Source organism: Capsicum annuum, chromosome 5 (assembly GCF_002878395.1).
Source record: "Capsicum annuum cultivar UCD-10X-F1 chromosome 5, UCD10Xv1.1, whole genome shotgun sequence".
Lineage (NCBI taxonomy): Eukaryota > Viridiplantae > Streptophyta > Magnoliopsida > Solanales > Solanaceae > Capsicum > Capsicum annuum.
The window spans coordinates 546,681-568,879 of NC_061115.1; the positions used below are offsets into that span (position 1 = coordinate 546,681).

The 22,199-nt window shown below is 35.8% G+C and overlaps 3 protein-coding genes across 4 annotated transcripts; 2 read left to right on the forward strand and 1 right to left on the reverse strand.

Annotated features, from left to right (window-relative positions):
- Positions 1-117: 117 nt before the first annotated feature.
- LOC107870027 (mitochondrial acidic protein MAM33) lies at positions 118-811 on the forward strand (the record flags this gene model as incomplete). Its single annotated transcript, XM_047412331.1, is given in 2 exon segments — positions 118-486; positions 538-811. A coding segment is annotated over 1 exon segment (199 nt), but the record flags the coding sequence as incomplete, so codon positions are not given.
- A 3,621-nt stretch (positions 812-4,432) lies between these two features.
- LOC107870028 (putative calcium-transporting ATPase 11, plasma membrane-type) lies at positions 4,433-15,450 on the forward strand. Of its 2 annotated transcripts, none has more exons than XM_016716416.2 (7): positions 4,433-5,241; positions 11,139-11,221; positions 11,324-13,299; positions 13,386-13,544; positions 13,925-14,096; positions 14,200-14,498; positions 14,690-15,450. In XM_016716416.2, the coding sequence occupies exons 1-7, from the start codon at positions 5,144-5,146 to the stop codon at positions 14,993-14,995; spliced, it is 3,093 nt and encodes a 1,030-aa protein (XP_016571902.2). In that variant the 5' UTR covers positions 4,433-5,143; the 3' UTR covers positions 14,996-15,450. The 2 variants fall into 2 exon arrangements, with proteins under 2 accessions (XP_016571902.2, XP_016571901.2); XM_016716415.2 differs by having other exon boundaries at positions 11,167-11,221.
- An 877-nt stretch (positions 15,451-16,327) lies between these two features.
- On the reverse strand, positions 16,328-20,095 carry LOC107870029 (UDP-URONIC ACID TRANSPORTER 1). The gene is made up of 4 exons (XM_047412333.1): positions 19,416-20,095; positions 17,930-18,033; positions 17,172-17,400; positions 16,328-16,719 (listed from the first exon to the last, which is right to left on the reverse strand). The coding sequence occupies exons 1-4, from the start codon at positions 19,866-19,868 to the stop codon at positions 16,573-16,575; spliced, it is 933 nt and encodes a 310-aa protein (XP_047268289.1). The 5' UTR covers positions 19,869-20,095; the 3' UTR covers positions 16,328-16,572.
- Between the last annotated feature and the right edge of the window lie 2,104 nt (positions 20,096-22,199).

Consider the following 22,199-nt stretch of genomic DNA (forward strand, 5'->3'; position numbering starts at 1 on the left):
CAGACCTCACTTCGTAGGATTTCACTGAATATGTTGTTGTTGTTGTTTCTCGAGATGATTTTGTTTCTCCAATAGAACGATTCATCTTGGCTTATTTTGCAACATTCTCAGTTTTTTCAGATCGTCAGATCAAGGTCTTCAAGATGAGCTCCACAAATATCTAGAAGCAAGAGGAATTAACAAAAGCTTCGCGGAATCGCTCTTACACCACCTACACAGAAAGGAACAAGGTCTATACATCGAGTGGTTGCACAAACTGCAAGCTATTGTAACACCAAGTGAATCACGCGATGAACGCCCCATGCAGGAGATATAGATGCTTGACTTGATTCAATTCATGACATTAAGGTACTATTGGTTTACTTGCAATTTTTGTTGGTTTCTACTCGTCTTCAACTGGCGTATTTGTACCCAGCTACATGATTGGAAGTCTCCGTTTTACGTTTTATTCATACGTAACTCCCTTCTCGTTGTACTGAAATAGAGATCTGAGTTAAACAACGAGCGTCAACTTTCATGATGGAATTATATCAAAAAAGGCTCAAGTTATTTTGTTGAAAGAGGAAGGGAGCGCTTGATGTTTTGAGGTTTACTTGCAATTTTCGTTGGTTTCTACCTGTCTTCAACTGGCTTATTTGTATCCAGCTACATGATTGGAAGTCCCCGTTGTACGTTTCATTCATAGGTAAATCCTTTCTCGTTGTACTGAAATAGAGATATGAGTTAAACGACGAGTGTCAACTTGCATGATGTAAGTTGAGTAATCATACATTATTTTGTTGAAAGAGGAAGGGAGCACTTGATGTTTTGAGATTACTTCTGCTAAGTTGCTCGGACTCTTCAAAAATATCTACTAAGGCGTGTTGGATCCTCAAAAAATAGCATATTTCTGAAGGATCCGACACGGGTGCGACAACATTTTTGGAGAGTCCGAGCAACTTAGAAGTTATGTATTACAACAACTACGCTCAGTCTCAGATGAGTTAAGGTCGGCTATATGAATTCACACATTTTCATTTAAGTTCATTCGTATCGTCACCCTACCGAACAAAATAAAAGTGAGAAATAAATTGTGTTCTGTTCACGCAAACTGATCCGGACACCACGGTATAAAAAAATAAAAATGTAGAGTGTGTTTGTTTTTCACAATTTCACTCTAAATGTCTTTTTCTATGGACATCATGTTAGTCAATTTAATTAAATTTCCATGGGAAAAAGTAGAAGAAAAATGTTTTCTATCAAAGTCAATGATGCAACAGGGCATAACATTACAAAATAATATGACCAATAGTCAAGAAGAAATTGATATGGAAATTAAAATGAATTTTCATTTCAACATCAAACAATTTGTTTCAAAAAAAAAAATTAATAATAATAATAATATAACACGGATAAATATTTTAATACTTTTTTTTTAACTAGTATCCGATTAATTCATATTCGTATCGAGTAAGTTCACTTATGGAGCAATAGAACGTTTTTTTCATAAGCGATATCAACATTTAAAGAAGCGAACGGATGAATAAATCACTAGACGAGCAATGTCCTTTTGTTGACATTCGTATATTGTATTTTATTATGCGTATTATTTATATACAACGTCTAAAAAGTTTCGATGAAGATATATTCATCGTTGTGAGGGAGTAACGCGCTCTTTACCCGGGCGCTAATGCAACTCACTGGTCTGATCAATTCAGATTTGAACCGTATAGGTTCCTTAATGGAACGCACCCTACGAAGAAGTTTTTCATTTCTAGAAGCGAATGATGCTTACTGATTCAATTAATTTAGATTTATGTCGAATACGCCCATTAAGGAGTAGAAGTACGCTCCCTACTAAGCGCTATGTAGTTTTTCATTCTCAAAAGTCAAACTCGATATCTATGATTAAGAGCGAAAAAAGTTCAGTCATCTCACGCCTATTTGACTTGAGAAATGGCTCCCCCGACTCCACAAAGCAACCCGATCCATTTAACAGATCGTCGGGGAATCTTCCGAGAAGATTTGCCCAGAAAATTTTTTGGAGCCCGATTCCACCCTCGATCTGTGCGCTATCACCCATCAAAAGTAGCAAAAAATTTGCAATTCTTATCGTTTCGCCCGTTTAACTTGAAAAATGACTCCCTCGACCCCGCCAACTTCTTGACAATAACGACCAAACATGGCACAAGCTTCATATACTCATATTTAAGTTTGTTTTACGAAATATATCCATTTTGGTAGAAAAGAAATTTTGACAAATTACCATTTTGAATAAATTGAGTTTTTAGATTTTCTTTTTTTTTTTTACATAATAATAAATAGAGAAAAGGGAAGATCCAATTGTATCAATACAATTCTAATATGTAGTTGCACTTTTTTTTTTAATTTTTTATCAACAACTTTCGAATTTAACCATCGTAAAAATTTAAGTCTATCTTTGTTTAATTTGGCATAAAATGATAGAATTCTACCTATTCATTGACAAAAAAGTAAAGACAAGAGAAATGTTGACCAAAAATTTTATTTTTGGATAGTACAAGGATTAATTTGGATTTTTTTTTCTATTATTAACATCATTATAGACAATATTATTACTTTGAGATATAATTATGATATTTCATTTTATTTTTGGGAAATTATATTAGGAATATTTGACTATTGGATTGTACTTCACTCTCACTTTGAGTATTTTAGGGGAAAAGTGCACATATATATGAACAGGTATTTTGTTTGGCCTCAGCTGACATTTATGTTTTTTTTATTTTTAGTGCGTACGGTCGTGAATAATCAATTAAATTTGTATAATATTGAACAAGTAGATATACACGTTCTATGTGTCAAATCTCATGCGATTTGACATGTAGAACGTGTGTATGTCACGAAATATTTCACGTTGATCATTTGTGTCTATTTATTCAGTTTTATGATATTTTATGTGTCGACTTGTGCGCATTGAAAAATAAATGACGTAATCAACTGAGATTAAATTAAAGGATGTGCGGTTAAATTATGTGACTCATTTATGAAGAGGACGCTCTCAATAAAATTATCCTTTCATTTTCATATACTCAAATCTAAAACTTTTAATTAAAGATAAAAAATTACAATCATGTGATTTATTTCTCATCTTATAAAGTTAAAGAACACTTTATAGAAATGTCATGAACCAATTAAAATATTCTTGTAAAAAATGTAAAAAGATATGGGAACTTTTCAGTAAAGTATCATGAGATCTTTCAACTTTTTAAAATAATTCCAAAAATATTAGATCCTTGAACCTCAATCTTTTCTTTTCTTTTTATATTTTAATTAGACATAATTACATGCTCCTTTTTGTAAGATTATTCTTAGGTGTTTTGCTAATAGTTAAGTAATTACATTGATGATAGTTCAGATAGAAAAATTAACTCACACATTTGATAGTTTGTGGATACTAAATAATATTATTAACTTTTTATCATAAGCTGAAACTGTGACATGTTCTGTCTAATCACATATCGCCGGTTTTTATTCCGGCTGCCTCTACCTCCTCTAAATCACACAATAGTCAACACTTCACACCTCATTATTGGCACATCCCTGGACTTTCTCTTTATATGTTCGTACGAATGTACCATTTCAACTTCACTTTCCTGATCTTGTTCACCACGAAAGTTGCTCCACTTTATTATTACTGCATTCTTAATCATGCATCGCGTAGTATTTATAGAGAATTCGTTGATGAAATGAGAAGAGTTGTGTGTGCGGGGGGGGGGGGGGGGGGGGGGGGGGGGGGGGGGGGGGGGGGGGGGGGGGGGGGGGGGGGGGCACACGGGAAATGAATGGGAGGATCAAAAAATTAGAAGAAGAAAAGACTTTGTGGTTAGACGCACAAAATTGACTAAGCATTTTATTTGAAAAAAATATAGAGCCGAAATAGATGGTTTTGTGTTTATACCAGTTCTTCTTTCTGAGTTGAGATCGATCGTTAAGATAGACGGAGAACTAATGAGCTCAATCCACTCAGTCGTCTCGACATTTCCTTCTCTGTGATATTTGTCTTCTAAATATGAATCAATACTCTCCTAATCGAATCATCACTCAATAAAATTTACCCCTAAACATTTTAGTGATACATTCTTATCGCACAATACCTCAAGCCAAACCTAATTTCATCATCCACTCCAATACGACATACGACATCATCATTACCATTAAAATATCATACACTATTTATGTATAAAATTAAAGTCGCCATATTTTAGCATAGTCCTAACCTTTTCCCACCGTTTTGGAGAAAGTCAAAATTGAAGGGTCAAAAGTAGCAATCCAAACGTACTACAAGGACCAATTCCACAACTTCATCCTTAATTAACGCGTTATGAATTCTATTTTTAGTAGAGGATATAAACAAAATGGTTTATTGTATATATATATATATATACATCTTTTTCATTGTAAATTCTGATTAATTTTATATTCTTGCTCAAAAATCCTTCTTTAGGAATTAAATCCTCTCTATCAAAAAATACCTCTATATCGAGAAACCGATCCCAAAACCAAAACCTCATAGTAGTATTATTTATCATTCCGTCATAATTTTTTTACATACATATCCATTATAGATTCCGATTAATATATACGGTATAAAAATCTTTCTCTAAAATTAAATCCTTTCGATAACGAAAATCCAAACACTAAATCTCATATTACTTATCACTCCGTCATAATTTTTCTATTATATTTATTCATTACAGATTTCGAAAACATCTCTGTACGATAACTCGATCCACCATACCCTTTCTTTTTTATATATATACTACTAATTACCGATCTGATTAATTTATATTTCTGCTTGAAAATCTTTCTTCAAAAAACATATTTATACTGAGAGCTCCAGAATCTCAAATTACTTATCACTCCGTCGTAATCTTTCCATATATATTTTTTATATATATATATATATATTGACCAATTCCCATTTAAATTTTAGTTCAATAATAAAATCCCGAAAAATATATTTTCCTTTTATTTCCCTACTATGTATATTGATCTATAAATCTAGGGAGTAAATTTAGATTGTTAATTAATTAACTAATAATAATGGCGAGCTTATTGGAGCCGGAGACGTTTGATTTACCGGCGAAAAATCCGTCGGAAGAAGCACAGAGAAGGTGGAGAAATGCTGTTTCACTTGTTAGGAATCGCCGGAGAAGGTTCCGGTATGCTCCGAATCTCGAAAAAAGGGAAGAGGCGAAGCATCTCATGGAGAAAACGAGAGTACGTTGTGTTGATTTTTGTAGTTTTTGTTGTTCTTCGTCTTATTGTTTTAGTTTTATGTGAAAATAGGGCGGAAAATGAACAGATTTACTACGTTTTGAGTTTTTTTTTTTCTATTTTTAGTAGTGTTTGTTCATCACTGTTTTGTTTTCTGTGAAAGTGAGCACGAAAATGAATAGGAAAATACGTTCTTCTTCTTTTTGTTGTTGTTTTTGTTTTCTGTGAAAATAGGCGGGAGAGTGAATAGGAAATTGCGAGAAAATGAGCAGGAAAAAGGAAAAATGAAGAAGATTTAGTGTTTTTTGGATATTTTTTCTACTTTTTTTTTTGGTAATTGTTTATCTCCCTCAGATGTTTAGCTTCTCATGGAGAAAACCCGAGTACGTTATTCTGACGTTTTCTTTTCTATTGTTGTTTCTGCTTTTTATGTGAAAAATATGGTGGAAAATGAGCAGGAAAAGGAAAAAATGAAGAAGATTTACTATTTGATTATTTAGCTTCTTTTGTTTATTGTTCATATACTTTTTGTTTTCTGTGAAAATACGTTGGAAAATGAGCTGGAAAAGGAGAAATCATTAGTAAAATAGTGTGAAAAGTTACGAAGATTTGCAAATTTTTGAATATTTTTCTACTCCTTTTTTCGACTTTGAAGTCTCGTTCTGAAAATTTAATCGAAGAACATTTGAAGGAGACGCTGGAAATGTTAAATCCTTTAGTATTCCTCCAAGTGTTAACTGTAGTATGGACCCTTAGAAGTACGGTACGATGTGCTTTAATAGTTGTACATTTCATCTGAAGAGAAAATCAGCTGGAAAATAACTGGAGAAATTGATTACTTCTCGAAAAAACAATTCTAATAATCGACTTTGATTATCGTCTTCGTCTTTGATGAATTGCTGGATTTTCGTTGCTAGCGCGATACTACATGCTTTAATGGCTGTACTTTATGCTGAAATAGTTGTACATTAATGGAGAAAAAAGTACTTCCATTAGAATTGTTAGAACATTAGGTTATGCTTTATGAGTTTGGTACAATGTGCTTCAATACTTGTACATTTCATTGGAAAATGTGAAAACAGATCTTCGCTTTTTGAAACTTTCTGCTGTTTATTCTTTGGATGACTTTTCCTTTGAAATTTTCTTTTGTATTTTACTAAATGAGCGTCGACGTAACTGGTAAAGCTGCTGCGATGTGATAAGGTCACAGTTTCAAACCGTGACAAGCGGAAACAACCTCTCGCTGAAATGCAGGATAAGGCCGAGTACAATTACAATTTATGTTGCCTGAACTCTTTAAAAATGTACACGTGTACGCGTCTGATACTTCAAAAGTAGTGCATTTTGGAGAATCCGACACGGCCGCGACAACAATTATGGGTAGTCCGAGCAACATAGATTATAATGGGAGTTTTAGAAATTCAGAATAAGATCGAATATAGTTATAACAGGAATTTTAGTTCGTGAGGCTGTCTTCTTTTTATTGCTAATTGAATAAATAAAGATATTGGTGCTAGAACATCAATGCATGCTTAATAAGTATGGCACCTTGTGCTAAAATACATGTCAAAACATCAAAAAATGTTCTGGAACTGTTGAATTCTCTCATTCTCTATATTAATTTCATCATTTCTGTGACCAAAAATCTATGATTTATGACATATCCTTGTCAAAAGCTAGCTTTTATTTGTCAAAACAGTTCTCTTTTTTCTACGATAAATAAATTGAGTGGGAATATATGCTAAAGATCATAAGATATCCACCAAGTCGTTAGTGGTGCTTTAGCACTTCCTTGTTTAATGCTCTATTATATTTCATTTTCCTCCAATGACATTTTCTTGTTTGACTTTTTGGATGGGATAATAAGTTAGAAAAATTCTTGGCCCTTTCTTTTTTGATTCTTTAATGGACCATCTTTCCACTTGCAAATTGCTGTTAATATGGAGGACCATATTGTTCAAATAAATATAGACAGAAATTGGATCATTCATGTGGTAAAATAAAGCATATGAATATAAATTTATGAAAAAATATTTAATTCTGGATCTGTCTTTTTACCAGATCCATCTCCACAGCTCACATGGTGTCTTAATTAATTCCCATAACTATTTGTAAAGCCTCCAAAATCTTGTCTAAACTTTTCCTAATATTATTTATGACTTCCTAAAAATTACATTTATGGGAAGTTACAAACAGTCACTATAAACTTTAGAATAATGAACTAATCTGTGTATTTTTAAAAATTAATGCTTTATTTAATTATAAGAAAGGAGCCATGGAGTAAACATTAGAATAATGAACTAATCAGTGTATTTTTTAAAATTAATGCTTTATTTTATTATAAGGAAAGGAGCCATGGAGTTTAGGAAAGTCTTGGAGTAATTGATAAAGTTGTTGTCATGTGACCAGGAGGTTTTGGGTTTAAACTGTGGAAATAGTCTCCGTCAGAAATGCGCTGTACACAATAGACTCATGTGGTCCAGCTCTTCCTGAACCTTTGCATCGGGGAAACTTTAGTGCACCGAGTTATCTTTTTTTTTAATGCTTTATTATAGATATATTTTCTAGCTGATGTATAATTTTGATAATACAACTATTTTAACCAAATGGTCGGCTAGTCAAACGCCATATTTAATTTCTATTGAATTGAAAAACTATTAATTGCTTTATTAATGGAGACGTTATAAAGATTTTCTGCTACAATTACTATTTGCAATGAATGTTTAGAGGAAACTGAGGCCCTACCAGCTGTAGATTGTAGTCTAAGAGCCAAAATAAGTTACCCTAGCCCTATGGTATTTTAACAATATCTATACCTACCCATGTTGAATACTGTTTCTGGTGTTGTGGGCTGCCTCAAAATTGGATGACGCAATGCTTGTCCACGGGGACCATCTAGATAATTTACAGAATCACGTTAGTTCAGTGAAAAGATAAGTGAATTTATTTCTTTTTTCTATTTTTGGGGGGCCCATTTTTGGGTTGTGGTTTGTGTTTATGTATATGTCAATTTCCACTTGCCAGCAGAATATGTTCTATTGACAACTATGTTACTCGTACTCTTCAAAAAAGTGGATGGGTACCTATCAGATTCTCCAAAAGTAGTGTCTTTTTGGAGAATCTGATATGGGTGCGTCATGGAAGGTGAAGAGTCTGCGCAAACTAGCTTGATAAGTGCTTCTTTAGGTTAGGAATTAAGCAAGCATCCATAGTGATCGACCTTTTATGTCTCCATCTGCATTTAGAAATGGTCATAGGCTAATGTTAAGTTCTGTCTCTAATAAGTTACAAAAGTTGAGATCTTTTAGGTGCCTTCATGATCATACTTCTGTTTTGCCGCATTTCTAAACATAGAAGGGCATTGTCAATTGTATGGTGAGTATTTGTACTTTCTAAACTGGACCCTCAAAAGACTACTATAGCAATAGTACAAAGTGCTCAGCAGATGAGTACAAAAGAAGTCATGTTTGTAATTATTTTCTCTAGGATTTTGAAGAACCTTTGAGTGAGGGTTGGGTTAGTAATAGTGTATAATATGCAATGCCAAAAGGCAAAAGTCTTGCTACTGGACACTTGGTCATTAGGGAAATTTCCTTGAAACTTCTGTCTGACATTGACATTTCTTCTAGATCATAGGAAGCACAGTGTGGCAGTGGTTCCATATTACCGAACTTCAATTTTGCATGGAGAAAAGCAGACCAAGTCTCATATCTGGTAGAGCTTTGTTTTTATGTGCATAAGCACATGCTTAAGTTATATGATAATCACCTTTCTTGAGGACTTAAAGACACTTAAATAATTGGTGGTTGATGTAATGCTAAAGCCCAAAAGGGCCAAGGTATAGCTTAATAAACACATAGTCAGCCTCGAAATTTCCATGAAACTTCCTTGTGACATTGACATTTCTTATAGCAGATTTAAATAGTACTGAGACGTACAGAAGGAGACAGGTGACCAAAATAGATAAATATCTTTTGGGTTTTTGTCATCAATCACCAGAGGCTGGCCTGACCCCATCTGCAGTTTTTTTGTTTGTCCCACCCTGAATTGTTTTGCCTTGGTTATCACATGGAACGTCAGTTCCCATACCAGTTCTCGTACTTATCTTATAAAAATTCCCTCTTCTTGTATAAATAAATAATCTTGTTGTCTGTGACTGTAAATTGTAGTCTTTGAGGTGTGCAATATTTCTTGTCTGGACTAGTTTACCTCTTGACCATCTAATCACATGGTACCTAGAGAAGTCTTTGGTTTTGTCTTAAATTAATAAATCAGTGTCCCAAAGCCGTTCAAGAACACAAAGAAAGAAGAAACATCTTGCTAAAAATTGCTTGTTTCTATTCTATGCCTTAAGAGAATGCTTAAAGCATGAAAAAAAAACTTTTGTCTTCGTGTTTAGTCTAAAATAATAAGCAGACTCCTCCGAGAGTGGGGGTTTGTTTTTCATTTTTTCGAGGGTACTACTGGTTTAGCCAGGAGCAAAACTGTAAGTAGGTTAAGATATCGTGGATAGTAGCTCCACGACATACATGTTATTATCTATTAACGTTTATGCTTTTTGTAAAATATACAAAACCTTTGCAGTCAAAGCCAGAACGCTATATTTCAACGAGACAGCAAAACAACAGGGTTGGCATGTTGTCTTTACAAACCAAGGGAATTAAATGATTATGCTCGTCACAGTAATGTTTAAACAACATAACACAACTAAAAAAAAAGTCTCTTTACCTGGAAAGAATCGAAAGAGAGGGAAAAAAAGAAATATTCACTCTAGGTGGTTTTCCCTATATAGCTGAGTTTTCTATATAAGTTGCTGTTTCAGTTCGTTGAGATACTCCTGTGCTGGAAAAAACCAGACCCCTCAGGCAGTCTGCTCACTGAAAGACAATGTTATTCTTCCCTTACCCACAATATAAACTTATGCTAGTGACTTTGACTTTGTTATCTGCAATGCTTCAACTATCAGGCTGCTATAGTTATTTTGTAGTAAACTTTTGATTTGCCACTTCAAGAAGCATTTTATCTAGTCATTAAGTCTTATATTGTGTTAGTTATCTAGTTGTCACTTATGCCGTGTTCATTTACAAAGCTATAAAACAACAAACAACAACAACAACAAACCCAGTATATTCCCACATAGTGGGGTCTGGGGGTAGAGTGTACGCAGTCCATACCACTACCTCTAAAGAGGTCGAGAGGCTGTTTCCGATAGACCCCCGGCTCAAGACAAAAGACAGTATGAAAGAGCAACAAAAGCATAGAACAAGATAAAATAACATATGTACGACATCCACAAACATATTGTACATTGCCAAACACAGGACACCAAGTTCAACCTAAATACTTACTGCTACTCATTCACACCTTTAGCCCTCTATCCTAATGCTAGTCCTCCATAACTTCCTATCCAGGGTCATGTCCTTAGTCAGCTGTAACTGCTCCAAGTCACACTTAATCACTTCTCTCCATTTACAAAGCTATCTGTTAAATAATATCTAGTGATTTTTGGCATTGTGCATAGTCTATGACACTAGCAATAGTTGTCACTTAGTTATTTTTCTTATCACCTGTGTATATTGTTTTAACTCAATCTCAAATATCTGGAATTTTAAAAGAGAGTAAGTTGAATCATCATTTAGTTAATTCTAGAAAGTGAGAACCCGAACCATTTTGCTGCTCAAATACTGCAGTTGAGTTTCCCAATCAGAGGTATCTTGTGACAATACTAGGTTTAGGTCTTCCGCTTCTCTACCTGCTTTGGTTACGTTGTCCCGTCATGGAGCTAGTATATAACCGAAGAACATTGGTGCGGTTATTGATTTTGTTAACCGTATGTTTGTACTGTAGAGGACTGTTCTGCTGTCTAATTTAACTTCTCTATTCTTGTATGCTGAGTCAAGCTACACTTTTACCACATGCAATTTCCAGGATAAGATTCGAGTTGGTTTCATGGCTTATATGGCAGCACTCAAGTTCATTGATGGTATAGTTTGCGCCGATCTCGAGTTTTTTTTTTCTCATTAAAACATATATGTCTGCCAGCTTCTTTCTTCTTTTTCTCATTTCATTTTATATTTCTTTACAGCTGGTGATCATGGCAGGTCATCCGAACAGACCAGTGATGATATAGGGGCTGAACTGGCAAAAGACTTGCCGGAAGAAGCTCGAGAAGCTGGTTTTGGAATTAACCCAGATAAACTTGCATCTATAGTCGGTTCCTATGATATAAAAACCCTAAAGAAACTTGGAGGTGTTGAAGGGCTTGCAGGTAAGTTGAGAGTCTCACCAAATGAAGGAGTCAAATCGAGTGATGTACCTGTCAGACAAAATATATATGGATCAAACAAATTTACCGAGAAACCATTTAGAAGTTTTTGGACATTTGTGTGGGAGGCTCTGCATGATTTAACTCTCGTCATCCTGATAGTTTGTGCTGTTGTTTCGATTGGCGTGGGACTTGCTACTGAAGGGTGGCCTAAAGGAACATATGACGGTTTAGGAATTCTACTCAGTATAGTATTGGTAGTCATGGTTACTGCAATTAGTGACTATAGGCAGTCGTTGCAGTTCAGAGATTTGGATAAGGAGAAGAAAAAGATATCTATCCAGGTCACAAGAGATGGTTCAAGGCAGAAGGTTTCCATTTATGACTTGGTGGTTGGTGATGTAGTTCACTTATCTATTGGAGATCTGGTTCCAGCTGATGGAATATTCATATCAGGATATAGCTTGCTAATTGACCAATCGAGCTTGTCTGGTGAGAGTGTACCAGTAAGCATATCTGAAAAAAGACCTTTTCTGCTATCAGGAACCAAAGTACAAGACGGTTCAGCTAAGATGCTAGTGACCACTGTTGGTATGAGAACTGAATGGGGTAAGCTGATGGAAACTCTTAGCGAGGGAGGAGAAGACGAGACTCCTCTGCAAGTTAAACTGAATGGTGTTGCCACTATTATTGGAAAGATAGGACTTGGATTTGCCGTGGTGACATTTCTTGTGTTAATAGTCAGATTTATGGTGAATAAAGCTACTCACCATAAATTCACTAGTTGGTCTTCCAGTGATGCATTAACTCTTCTAAATTACTTTGCCACAGCTGTAACTATAATCGTTGTTGCAGTTCCCGAAGGACTACCTCTAGCTGTCACATTAAGCCTTGCATTTGCAATGAAAAAGTTAATGGACAGTAAAGCATTGGTGAGGCATCTTTCTGCTTGTGAGACAATGGGTTCAGCTACTTGCATCTGCACTGATAAGACAGGAACACTAACAACAAACCGTATGGTAGTAGATAAAATATGGATTTGCGAAAAGGCTAAAAAGGTAGAAGGTGGTGGAGGTGCAGATGCAATGACAGATTTATCAGATACTGCACGGGACTTTCTATTGCAGGCAATATTTCATAATACAGCAGCTGAGGTGGTTAAAGAAAAGGATGGAAAGAGCTCTGTTCTTGGTTCACCCACAGAATCTGCAATATTAGATTATGGATTACTTCTTGGTGATATTGATGATAAAAAAAAGGATTGTAAATTGCTGAAGGTTGAACCTTTCAATTCAGCAAAGAAAAGAATGTCGGTGCTTGTTACTCTTCCTGATAGCAACACCCGTGCTTTCTGCAAGGGTGCATCTGAGATAGTCTTAAAAATGTGTGACAGGTTTATAGATTCTAATGGTGAAATTGTTGATATGTCAGGAGAACAGGTTACAAACATCACGAATATCATTAATGAGTTTGCTGATGAAGCCTTGCGTACTCTTTGCTTGGCTTTCAAGGACATTGAAAATGGTTATCAAGAAAATAACATTCCTGAAAGTGGCTATACATTGGTTGCAGTAGTAGGAATCAAGGATCCAGTTCGCTCTGGAGTTAAAGAGGCAGTTAAATCTTGTTTAGCTGCTGGAATTACCGTAAGGATGGTCACAGGGGACAATATTCATACAGCCAAAGCCATTGCTAAGGAATGTGGTATACTAACTGATGATGGTTTGGCCATTGAAGGCCCCGAATTCCGCAACAAAAGTCCTGATGAAATGAGGCAAATACTTCCTAGAATTCAGGTGTCCATTTGATTGCTTTAAAGCATCCTTCTAGATCCTTTTTGCTTAAATACATTTTGCTGAAAACGTCTATATATTGAATGCAGGTTATGGCTCGATCATCTCCTACTGACAAGCACGTGCTGGTAAAGAATTTGAGAGGCATGTTTAAAGAAGTTGTTGCAGTTACTGGTGATGGCACAAATGATGCACCTGCCTTGCACGAGTCAGATATCGGACTTGCTATGGGTATAGCAGGAACAGAGGTTTGTAAATTTGCTCCTGCTCTGAGTTGATATGGTCATATATACCATTTTCTTCTTGCAGGCACCAATTGGCAGTTTTTTTGGTCTTTTCAGTTCTTGTATGTGATCAAAATTTTCTTACTATGCAGTCTTTGCTATAGGTTATATCAAATATTTGGGACACATCGCCAGTGGTTGAAGTTGCCCGCATGAACATTCTTTTTTCATCTTTCTTTTCAATATCTTTACTTCTTTGTAAACATAATATCCATTCAGCTCCAGTTTGAGCTATTCAAAAGTTATGTATTTGTTAGATCTTACCTAGATTTGTACTTGGTAGATGTTGCGTTTTTAAGCTGTTTCTAATCTTCACTCTTTTTTTTCATCAAACGACATTACAGGTTGCGAAAGAAAGTGCTGATATTATAGTGCTTGATGACAACTTTAGCACGATTGTGAATGTGGCTAAATGGGGCCGTTCTGTATATATAAACATTCAAAAATTTGTGCAATTCCAGTTGACTGTCAATGTTGTGGCTCTGATGATCAATTTTATTTCTGCATGCGCCTCAGGTATCATAGTTTGATTGAGTTCATTCAATTAAGAATGCAGTAATCTTGATAACAATAGGATTATTAGACTCTGATGATACCTATCTACTGCAACAACTTTCAGGATCTGCTCCTCTTACGGCCGTTCAGCTTCTTTGGGTCAACCTTATCATGGATACGCTAGGTGCACTGGCACTGGCTACTGAACCACCTCATGATGGACTAATGAATAGGCCTCCTGTTGGAAGGGATGTGAGTTTCATTACAAAGACAATGTGGAGAAATATAATCGGACACAGTATCTACCAGCTGGCTATACTCTTAGCCTTTAACTTTGCCGGGAAGCAGATTTTGGGACTTGAAGGTCCAGATTCTAAAAGGGTTCTGAATACTTTCATTTTCAACACCTTCGTGTTTTGTCAGGTATGCCTTCTAAATTCAGTTTATTGTCCCAGCAAGCCAGCTTTTGTCTTGTACGCAACACTATGTACCTGTCGACTGTCACAGTCCTTTTTGGTTCATCTGTAGATTCATCTAACTGAACGAAGCATTATTTAAGTTGGATTTGCATAAACTAACCAGTTGGCGCTTTTTTGGTTGGTGGTTCCACACAGGTCTTCAATGAAATAAACAGCCGTGACATGGAGAAGATAAACATTTTCCGTGGCATTTTTAGCAGCTGGATTTTCATAGGCGTCGTGGTTGCTACAGTTGGTTTCCAAGTTATCATCGTCGAGTTCTTAGGCACTTTTGCCAGCACTACACCGCTTAACTGGCAACTATGGCTGATCAGTGTCTTAATCGGCGCTGCAAGCTTGATCGTTGCTGTTATTTTGAAGTTGATCCCTGTCGAGAAGAAGGAGACCTCTAAGCACCACGATGGTTACAATCTGCTCCCAAGTGGCCCAGAACTTGCATAATGAGTGAGGTAATCAAATACACAAGCTTGCAAAAAGATGCTTTGCTTTGTCCATTTTCGAATCCCACGAGTCTTTTTGAGGTAAGAAGGAAAACAAAAACAAAAACAAAAACAAAACAAATGGAGAGAACATACAAAATAAAGACTAAACAACAGCTAATTTCACCATCTAACCTTCAAGTTACACTTGAAATTTCTTCGTCGATTCTCATTTCTCTTTGTGAACAGGTGCTTTTGAAAAGTATTTGGGACTTCATAACTTGTTTGATTCCCAAGAAGACCAGATTTTGAAACTTTTGCAATGTCCCAACCCCATAATTCCCTTTGGCTTACTGAGAGAACTTGTGTTTGTTGATCTTTTTGTCTGGTCTTTCACAAATTATTGCTTGATTTATACTTTTGTTTTCCTTGTTCATTGTTCATTTCCAAGCTTTCTCTAATACATTAGTTATTCCACTTTGAGGTTGTTTTTCCTTTTGGTTTAATTATTCGGTATCTCGTATAGAGGAAAGTGCTCCCTATCGGTATTTTCTCCATTGCCAAGTCTTGAACAACTTGAGATTCAAATGTGATTGCAATGCATTACCTTCGTTTACCTATAGATGTTCGTTTTGGCTAAACCCCATATTGGAAAATTGCAAGTAGACATTTTCTTTTAACAAACCGGTGTCTGGCGCCACCTGGCCTAACTAATTTAGATTCACATTGCGTTATGCTAAAAAAGGGGAAAGTGCTCTCTATCGAAACTTCATTCCATACGATATTTGGTGTTATTGGAACAATTAACGTGGATTTGCATTAAAAAGGCTTACAAGAGTAAAACGCTCATGTTATTTATTATCATAACTCAAATCCGAGATCTCTCATTAAAATATGGCAACCACCATTAAATTCTTGTAGAGTTTAAGACTTTTTCTTTTTTAAAAAAGAAATGAAAAGGCTTTTGTACCCCCCACAAAGATAAGAATAAAGTTAGCGTACATTTTAGCCTTTCAAACACCACTTGTGGGTAATTTACACAGGGAACGTTATCTTTGTCCTATATCGGTAAGGGAGAACGTGTGATTTATGTGGATTAAGCGCGCTTCACATGTTCGAACTATGCTACATACAAAATCCTGATATTTTAGTAGAGAAGGATGGAGATGTACGCACTGACTTTCAGAAACTTCTCGATTATGAAAATACCAAGTGTTAATAGGTATTATTACATCCTAAAAATTAGTTAGTATGTCAAAGACATCATCATCAAAGTTACTTCAACCATTTAAAGAACAAATGCAGGCCTAGCAATCTTATCATCAATGGAACATAGTACAGATACAAAAAGATATCGAACAAGAGATCGAATTACTTTAACGTAACAACATCAGAATCGAATACATGAATACATACGGGAACAATTGAAATAGGCTTTCTACATATGCATTGTCTAAAGCAACGATTTTTATCAGCTGCTAGTTTTCGGTTTCCTCTCTATCTATGTGCTACAACCTACAACGTAGCTGTGAAATCCGGTTTGTGTTTGAGTCTAAAATATGTCTGTCTAAGCCTTCATCGGAGATAAACCTACAACCTCTATTTGTATCTTCTTTTGGCTTCTCCGTAAGCAACAACACCCATCACGGTAATTGTATAGCCCGCGATTCCAATGAAAGTTACAGGGTTTCGGAAAATAAGAATCGATATAACAACAGCCACAGCACCTTTTGCGTTTCCTAGGACCTACAGAAGTTGGATAGAATACGAAGATGTTTAGAACCGAGTCAAAAGAAATAGATACCGCGATATAATGATGTGAAATCGGTAGGATCCAGGGAGGTAGAGCGTGCCCAGCCCTTACCCCTACCTTGGAGGTAGAGAAACTGTTTCCGATAGAACCTCAGCCCACGGAAACAAACAATCCGGAGCAGCTGTTGTTTGACAAAATTAAAACAGAGCAAGTACATTTTGATGTGTCGTATACATTTGTCATCTATGTTGGCTTGGACTCTTCAGAAATGCCGACAAGTGTGTGCCGGATCCTCCAAAAGTAGGGCAGTTTTGGAAGATCCGGCAGGGACTCAACAACATTGTTGTAGAATCCGAGCAACATCGTTCTGTGTGTCTGTTTAGCATTGAAAAACGTTGTATCGTTTACAGAACGAACGAGGAGGAGCAGAAGTAGAGAGTAAAACCTGAAGTGTCAATGCACTGGTATGCCTAGTCACCAAAAAGTTCAACAAATTGGCTCCATATGCCATTGTAGAATTGACCAAAATAAGTAGACCAAGGTATCTATGTTCCGTTGCAAGTGTCGCGGTGACATCTATCACGTTGGGTTCCATTACGAGTGTCACCGGCAATAAAACTAGAACGGCAATTGGCGACATGTAAAGAAGGAGATTCATGGAGTTCAACCTTTCCCTGAAAAGAGACGGCAGGTTAGAAAGAGCTCGTAAAAAGTATATGTTGCTCGGACTCTCAAAAAGTGTCGATAGGTACGTGTCTAATACTCCAAAAGTAGTGCATTTGGCGAATCTGACACGAGTGCGGCAACACTTTTGAAGAGTCCGAGCAACATAGATGGCAAATTGGTGGATAAATGCCAGGCTTATTTCTACGGCAGGGCTCTAACATGTGACGCGCGCTTTACTTAATATACATTATGCACCACACACCGAACTCATACCGCAAGACCTACACCCTAGGCGCTCTATGGTACCATCTTTAGCCAACTCATAAGTTCACAATTAAAACAAGAAATGACACAACTTGAAGAAGCTAAAGTAAAGCCCAATAGGAACACAAAAGAACGCGCAGTGCTGAAACAAAGAAATGACATATACGAGAAGAAAAATGAACGCAACCTGTCATCGTACACTGCCTCTTATCGTTGTAATTCTATTCCAAATAGCAGAATTGACATCGATGTTCAGAAAACCAAAAAACATACCCTTCGGAGGAAAGCAAAACGCCCTGAAGAACGGACTTAAAAGCCCGAGCAGCAGTTGCACCTATACACATAATGAATCCATAAAGATGGAAATTTGGCTCGCCCTGCCATCAGTCGACATACTTGTGTCAGTCCATTAGAAAAAGCTGAACAGTTTTAACTCATAAAAGCAGTAGAAAAATTTTCGACTCCCATGATAGGTAAAGACTTAGAAGATCGAATCAACACTTCACCATATCCAAAGCAAAGTACTTGAAAGCTTGGTTTTTAGGAGTGATCTTTCGCCTTTGTTGACGAGAGCTGAAACAAGCTTACTTACTAATAAAGCGGAAAGAAGCACCTTCTTTCTCAAAGTCAAGTTTCTCCCCTTTTACTAGTAGTTGAAGTGCTCCTTGTTGTTCCGATATTAACCGGATCCGAGCTTCCCAAGCTCATTACAGGTCTGGCAAATTCACACTACCACCCTTACGCAAAGGTCTCAGGTTCAAATCCCGAGTAAACAAAAATTATTCAGTAAATAGTGCTTCTCCCCTTAAACTTTTCTTACACAACACAAATTCTGATTACTCGGACTCCATTTCGGGTACCAGACACCGGGTGTAAAATAAAGAAAAGAAGCAAATTTACACTAATAAAAGTTAAACACCTACAGATTTCTCAAGATCCCAAAAAGCATAATTAGATTTCTCTTCCTCCCAAAAGCTAAATTACAAACATATCAAATCAAAGAAAGCAAAATACTGACACAAAGATCAACCCTTGATCCAAGACAAAAATTAAAAAGTTATCTAGAAAAAAAGGGCAGTTCGGTTCACTAAAGCTCCCGCTATGCGCAGGGTTCGGGGAAGGGCCCCACCACAAGGGTATATTGTACATAGCCTTACCTTGCATTTCTGCCAGAGACTGTTTACAAAGATTAAAAATTTGTACACACATCCCACTTGCAATGACAACACCAACAACCATAGGTAATCCAAGCTTACTCTTATAATGAGCTAAGTTGAGCGGACTCTTCATTTTTTATGCTGCACCCGTGTCAAATTCTTAAAAAATATACTAATTTTGGCGAATCCGACACGCACTTATTGACATTTTTGACGAGTCCGAGCATCATAGATAATGAGAGGTTTGACAAACTTACACTACCACCTTTAATTAGAGGACTCGAGTTTTAGCCTGAGTATGAAAAGAATCCTTACGCAGCACAAATCCCAATTAGTCCTATGTGTGTGTATCAAAGCTGGTACCAGACACCGGGTGGAAAACAAAAAAAGGCAAGTTTATACAAGCAAAAGTTAACCATCAATTTATTTTTCCAAATGTTAAACAACTATAGATTTCTCATGATTCCAAAAAACTAAATCACAAACATATCAAATCAAGAAAGCACAAAACTAACACAAAGATTAAAACTTGATCCAAGAAAAAGATTAATATATATATATATATATATCAAGAATTAAAGATTAGAAATTTGTATACATACCCCACTTGCAATGACAACACCAGCAACCACAGGAACAAGACAACCATAAGTAAGCCAAGCTTCCCTCTTCATAGTCATAAGATAAGCAAACAATGCAGTGAAACATGGTGTTGTAGCACCTACAGCTTGATTGAATGAAACAGGCAAATACCTTAAAGAGATATTACCACCAACAACAGAACCACAAAAGACAATACTAAGTGTAGAAATTCTTAAAAGTTGTGATCTTGATTTGATCCTTTGATAAGGCACAATTTTCAAGAAAACAATGGAGACATAGCTAAGAACAGCACAAGCAGACATATGACACATGGTAAGGAAGATTGGAAAGGAGAAGCCATAATTGGAAAGTAAAAGTTTGTTAAGGAGAAGGACACCAATGTTTGATGAGTACCAAAAGATGATTAATGATGTAATGAAAAGTGCTTGTTTTTCTGATTGTGTTGTGGACATGGTGGAGGTGGAGGGAATGAGGGTGATGGGGTGTTGTTTGATTTTGGATTAAGGTAGAGAGAATGGAGATGGGGTTGGTTCATTCATGGAAAGTTTGATGCAGTGTGTGTGTGTGTGTGTTTTTTTCTTGATTTGTTGTGTGTAAAGAGAGGTGGCTTTTGTTTGGTTTGGGTTGTGTTTATTTTGTGTGTGTGCTTGGGAACTTTTGTAGGGAATGTGTGAAGTTGGAGGAAAATGAGCATATATTGTGTTTCTTGCCCCGACCCCCACCCCACCCCCACGCTGCCCCACCCACCCCAAACCCACTTTTTAGATTTGATAATCGTGGGATCAGTTTTCAAGCATTTCGACTAAAGTCACGAGATGTCTGTCACCTCTTATCAACAATATATATCAGGTAATACCCTCCTATTAGATTTGATAATTGTGGGATTAGTTTTCAAGCATCTCAACTAAAGATCAGCAATACATAACAGGTAATACCCCTTTTTGGATTTGATAATCGTGGTATTAGTTTTCGAGCATCTCGACTAAAGTCATGAGATATCTGTCACCTCTTATCAGCGCAACACATATCAAGTAATACCCCCTTCTTGGATTTGATAATCGGGGGATCAGTTTTCGAATATCTCGACTAGAGTCACGAGATATCTGTCACCTCTTATCAGTAACACATATAAGGTAATATCTCCTTTTTGGATTTAATAATCGGGGATCAGTTTTCGAGCATCTCGACTAAAGTTACGAGATATCTGGCACCTTTTACCAGCAACACGTATCAGGTAACTCTAATGCTAGGACTAATGGAAAGAAATCCTCGCTTGACCTCATGACATTTCCTCTTAAACAATACTCCCTTGATTTTCTTTTACTTGTTATAATTTGCTTTACGAGAGCTCACTCGACTAATATTTTAAGCTAAAGCGAATTGAAATAATTTATATTAATGATATTGTTCGAAAATTTTCTGAAAAATATTATAAGTTGCAATCTCTCTCATAATGATATGATGAAAAAGATATATCCTAAAATATTGATCAATATTTATATAGTTTGACTTAAAAAAAAACGAAATGTGACAAGTAAAGAGAAACATACAGAGTTCTATAACGCACGATCCAAAAATTATTATTTTTATTATAATAAAATTATAAGATTAATTTGAACCAACCCCAAATAAGAAAGACTAATTTTGTTATTTTAAAGTAATCACATTTAAAGCTTTGCTAGCTTATGAAAAAGCATGTTACATTTACTATAATTTAAGTTATTACTCACTCCATGTTCAAATGACTTAAACGTGTGACATAAATTGCAAATAACAAGCAACGTAAATTATGGTGAGATGATTTGAATCTGCCGATCTTTAATTAAAGGTCTTAAAATTTTTAATATAAATTTCAAACATCGCATGTGAAAGCTTGCTATAATGAGCAAGATCAATAGGTCAGCATATATGGGCCCCATGTTCATCAAAAAGTGGAACCCACAATTTCCACGTCACAAATAGACAACACAATTCCTAATATTATTACCCTTCAGTTACAATTTATTTACAATCATACCCTTCCTTTAGATAGTCGTAAGATCTGCATACATACTATCATTTCTCATTCAATTTTAATTATAAAATTACAATAGATTATGTTATTGTTCTTGAGAGAATGACCTTTATCGAAAGTGTGACACTCAAAAATAATTCTCGCAATATGCGAATCAATCAACCAAGCTTCAATACGAGTAACAAATACTAAACCAAAAACCTTTCCCAATAAAAAATTCATTTCTTAGCTCATTTTGAAAATAGTTTCTTTATCTATCTTAGTAATTGTAAAGTCTGTGTATATATTATTTTTCCTCTTTTGATTTTACTTACAAAATTACACAAGATTATGTTATTGTTCTTGGAAATTACTTTTATCAGAAACGCGACACCTGAAATGATTCTTACCAACATACCAGCCAAATTTCAACACGAATAACGAACATCGACGGACAACCTTCGAAAGAGAATCACTATAAAGAACAAAATCAATAAGTTGGCCCAAAATATAATTTTTTTTTAAGAAATCAAATAATGGACCCCACAAATCTTTCATGTCATGAATAGACAACACGATTCCAAATACGATTAACGAATATTGAGTCAACACAATTCCACATCACAGAAGTGATTCTTCCAAAACGCAAGTCTGAATTAGCCAAACTCCAACACGAATAACAAACGTCGAGCAAAAAAAAACCTTCTTTAAAACTCAAGTCTAAATTAGCCAAACTCCAATACGAATAATGAACATCGAATAAAAAAAAAACTTCAAAAAAGTCACCAAA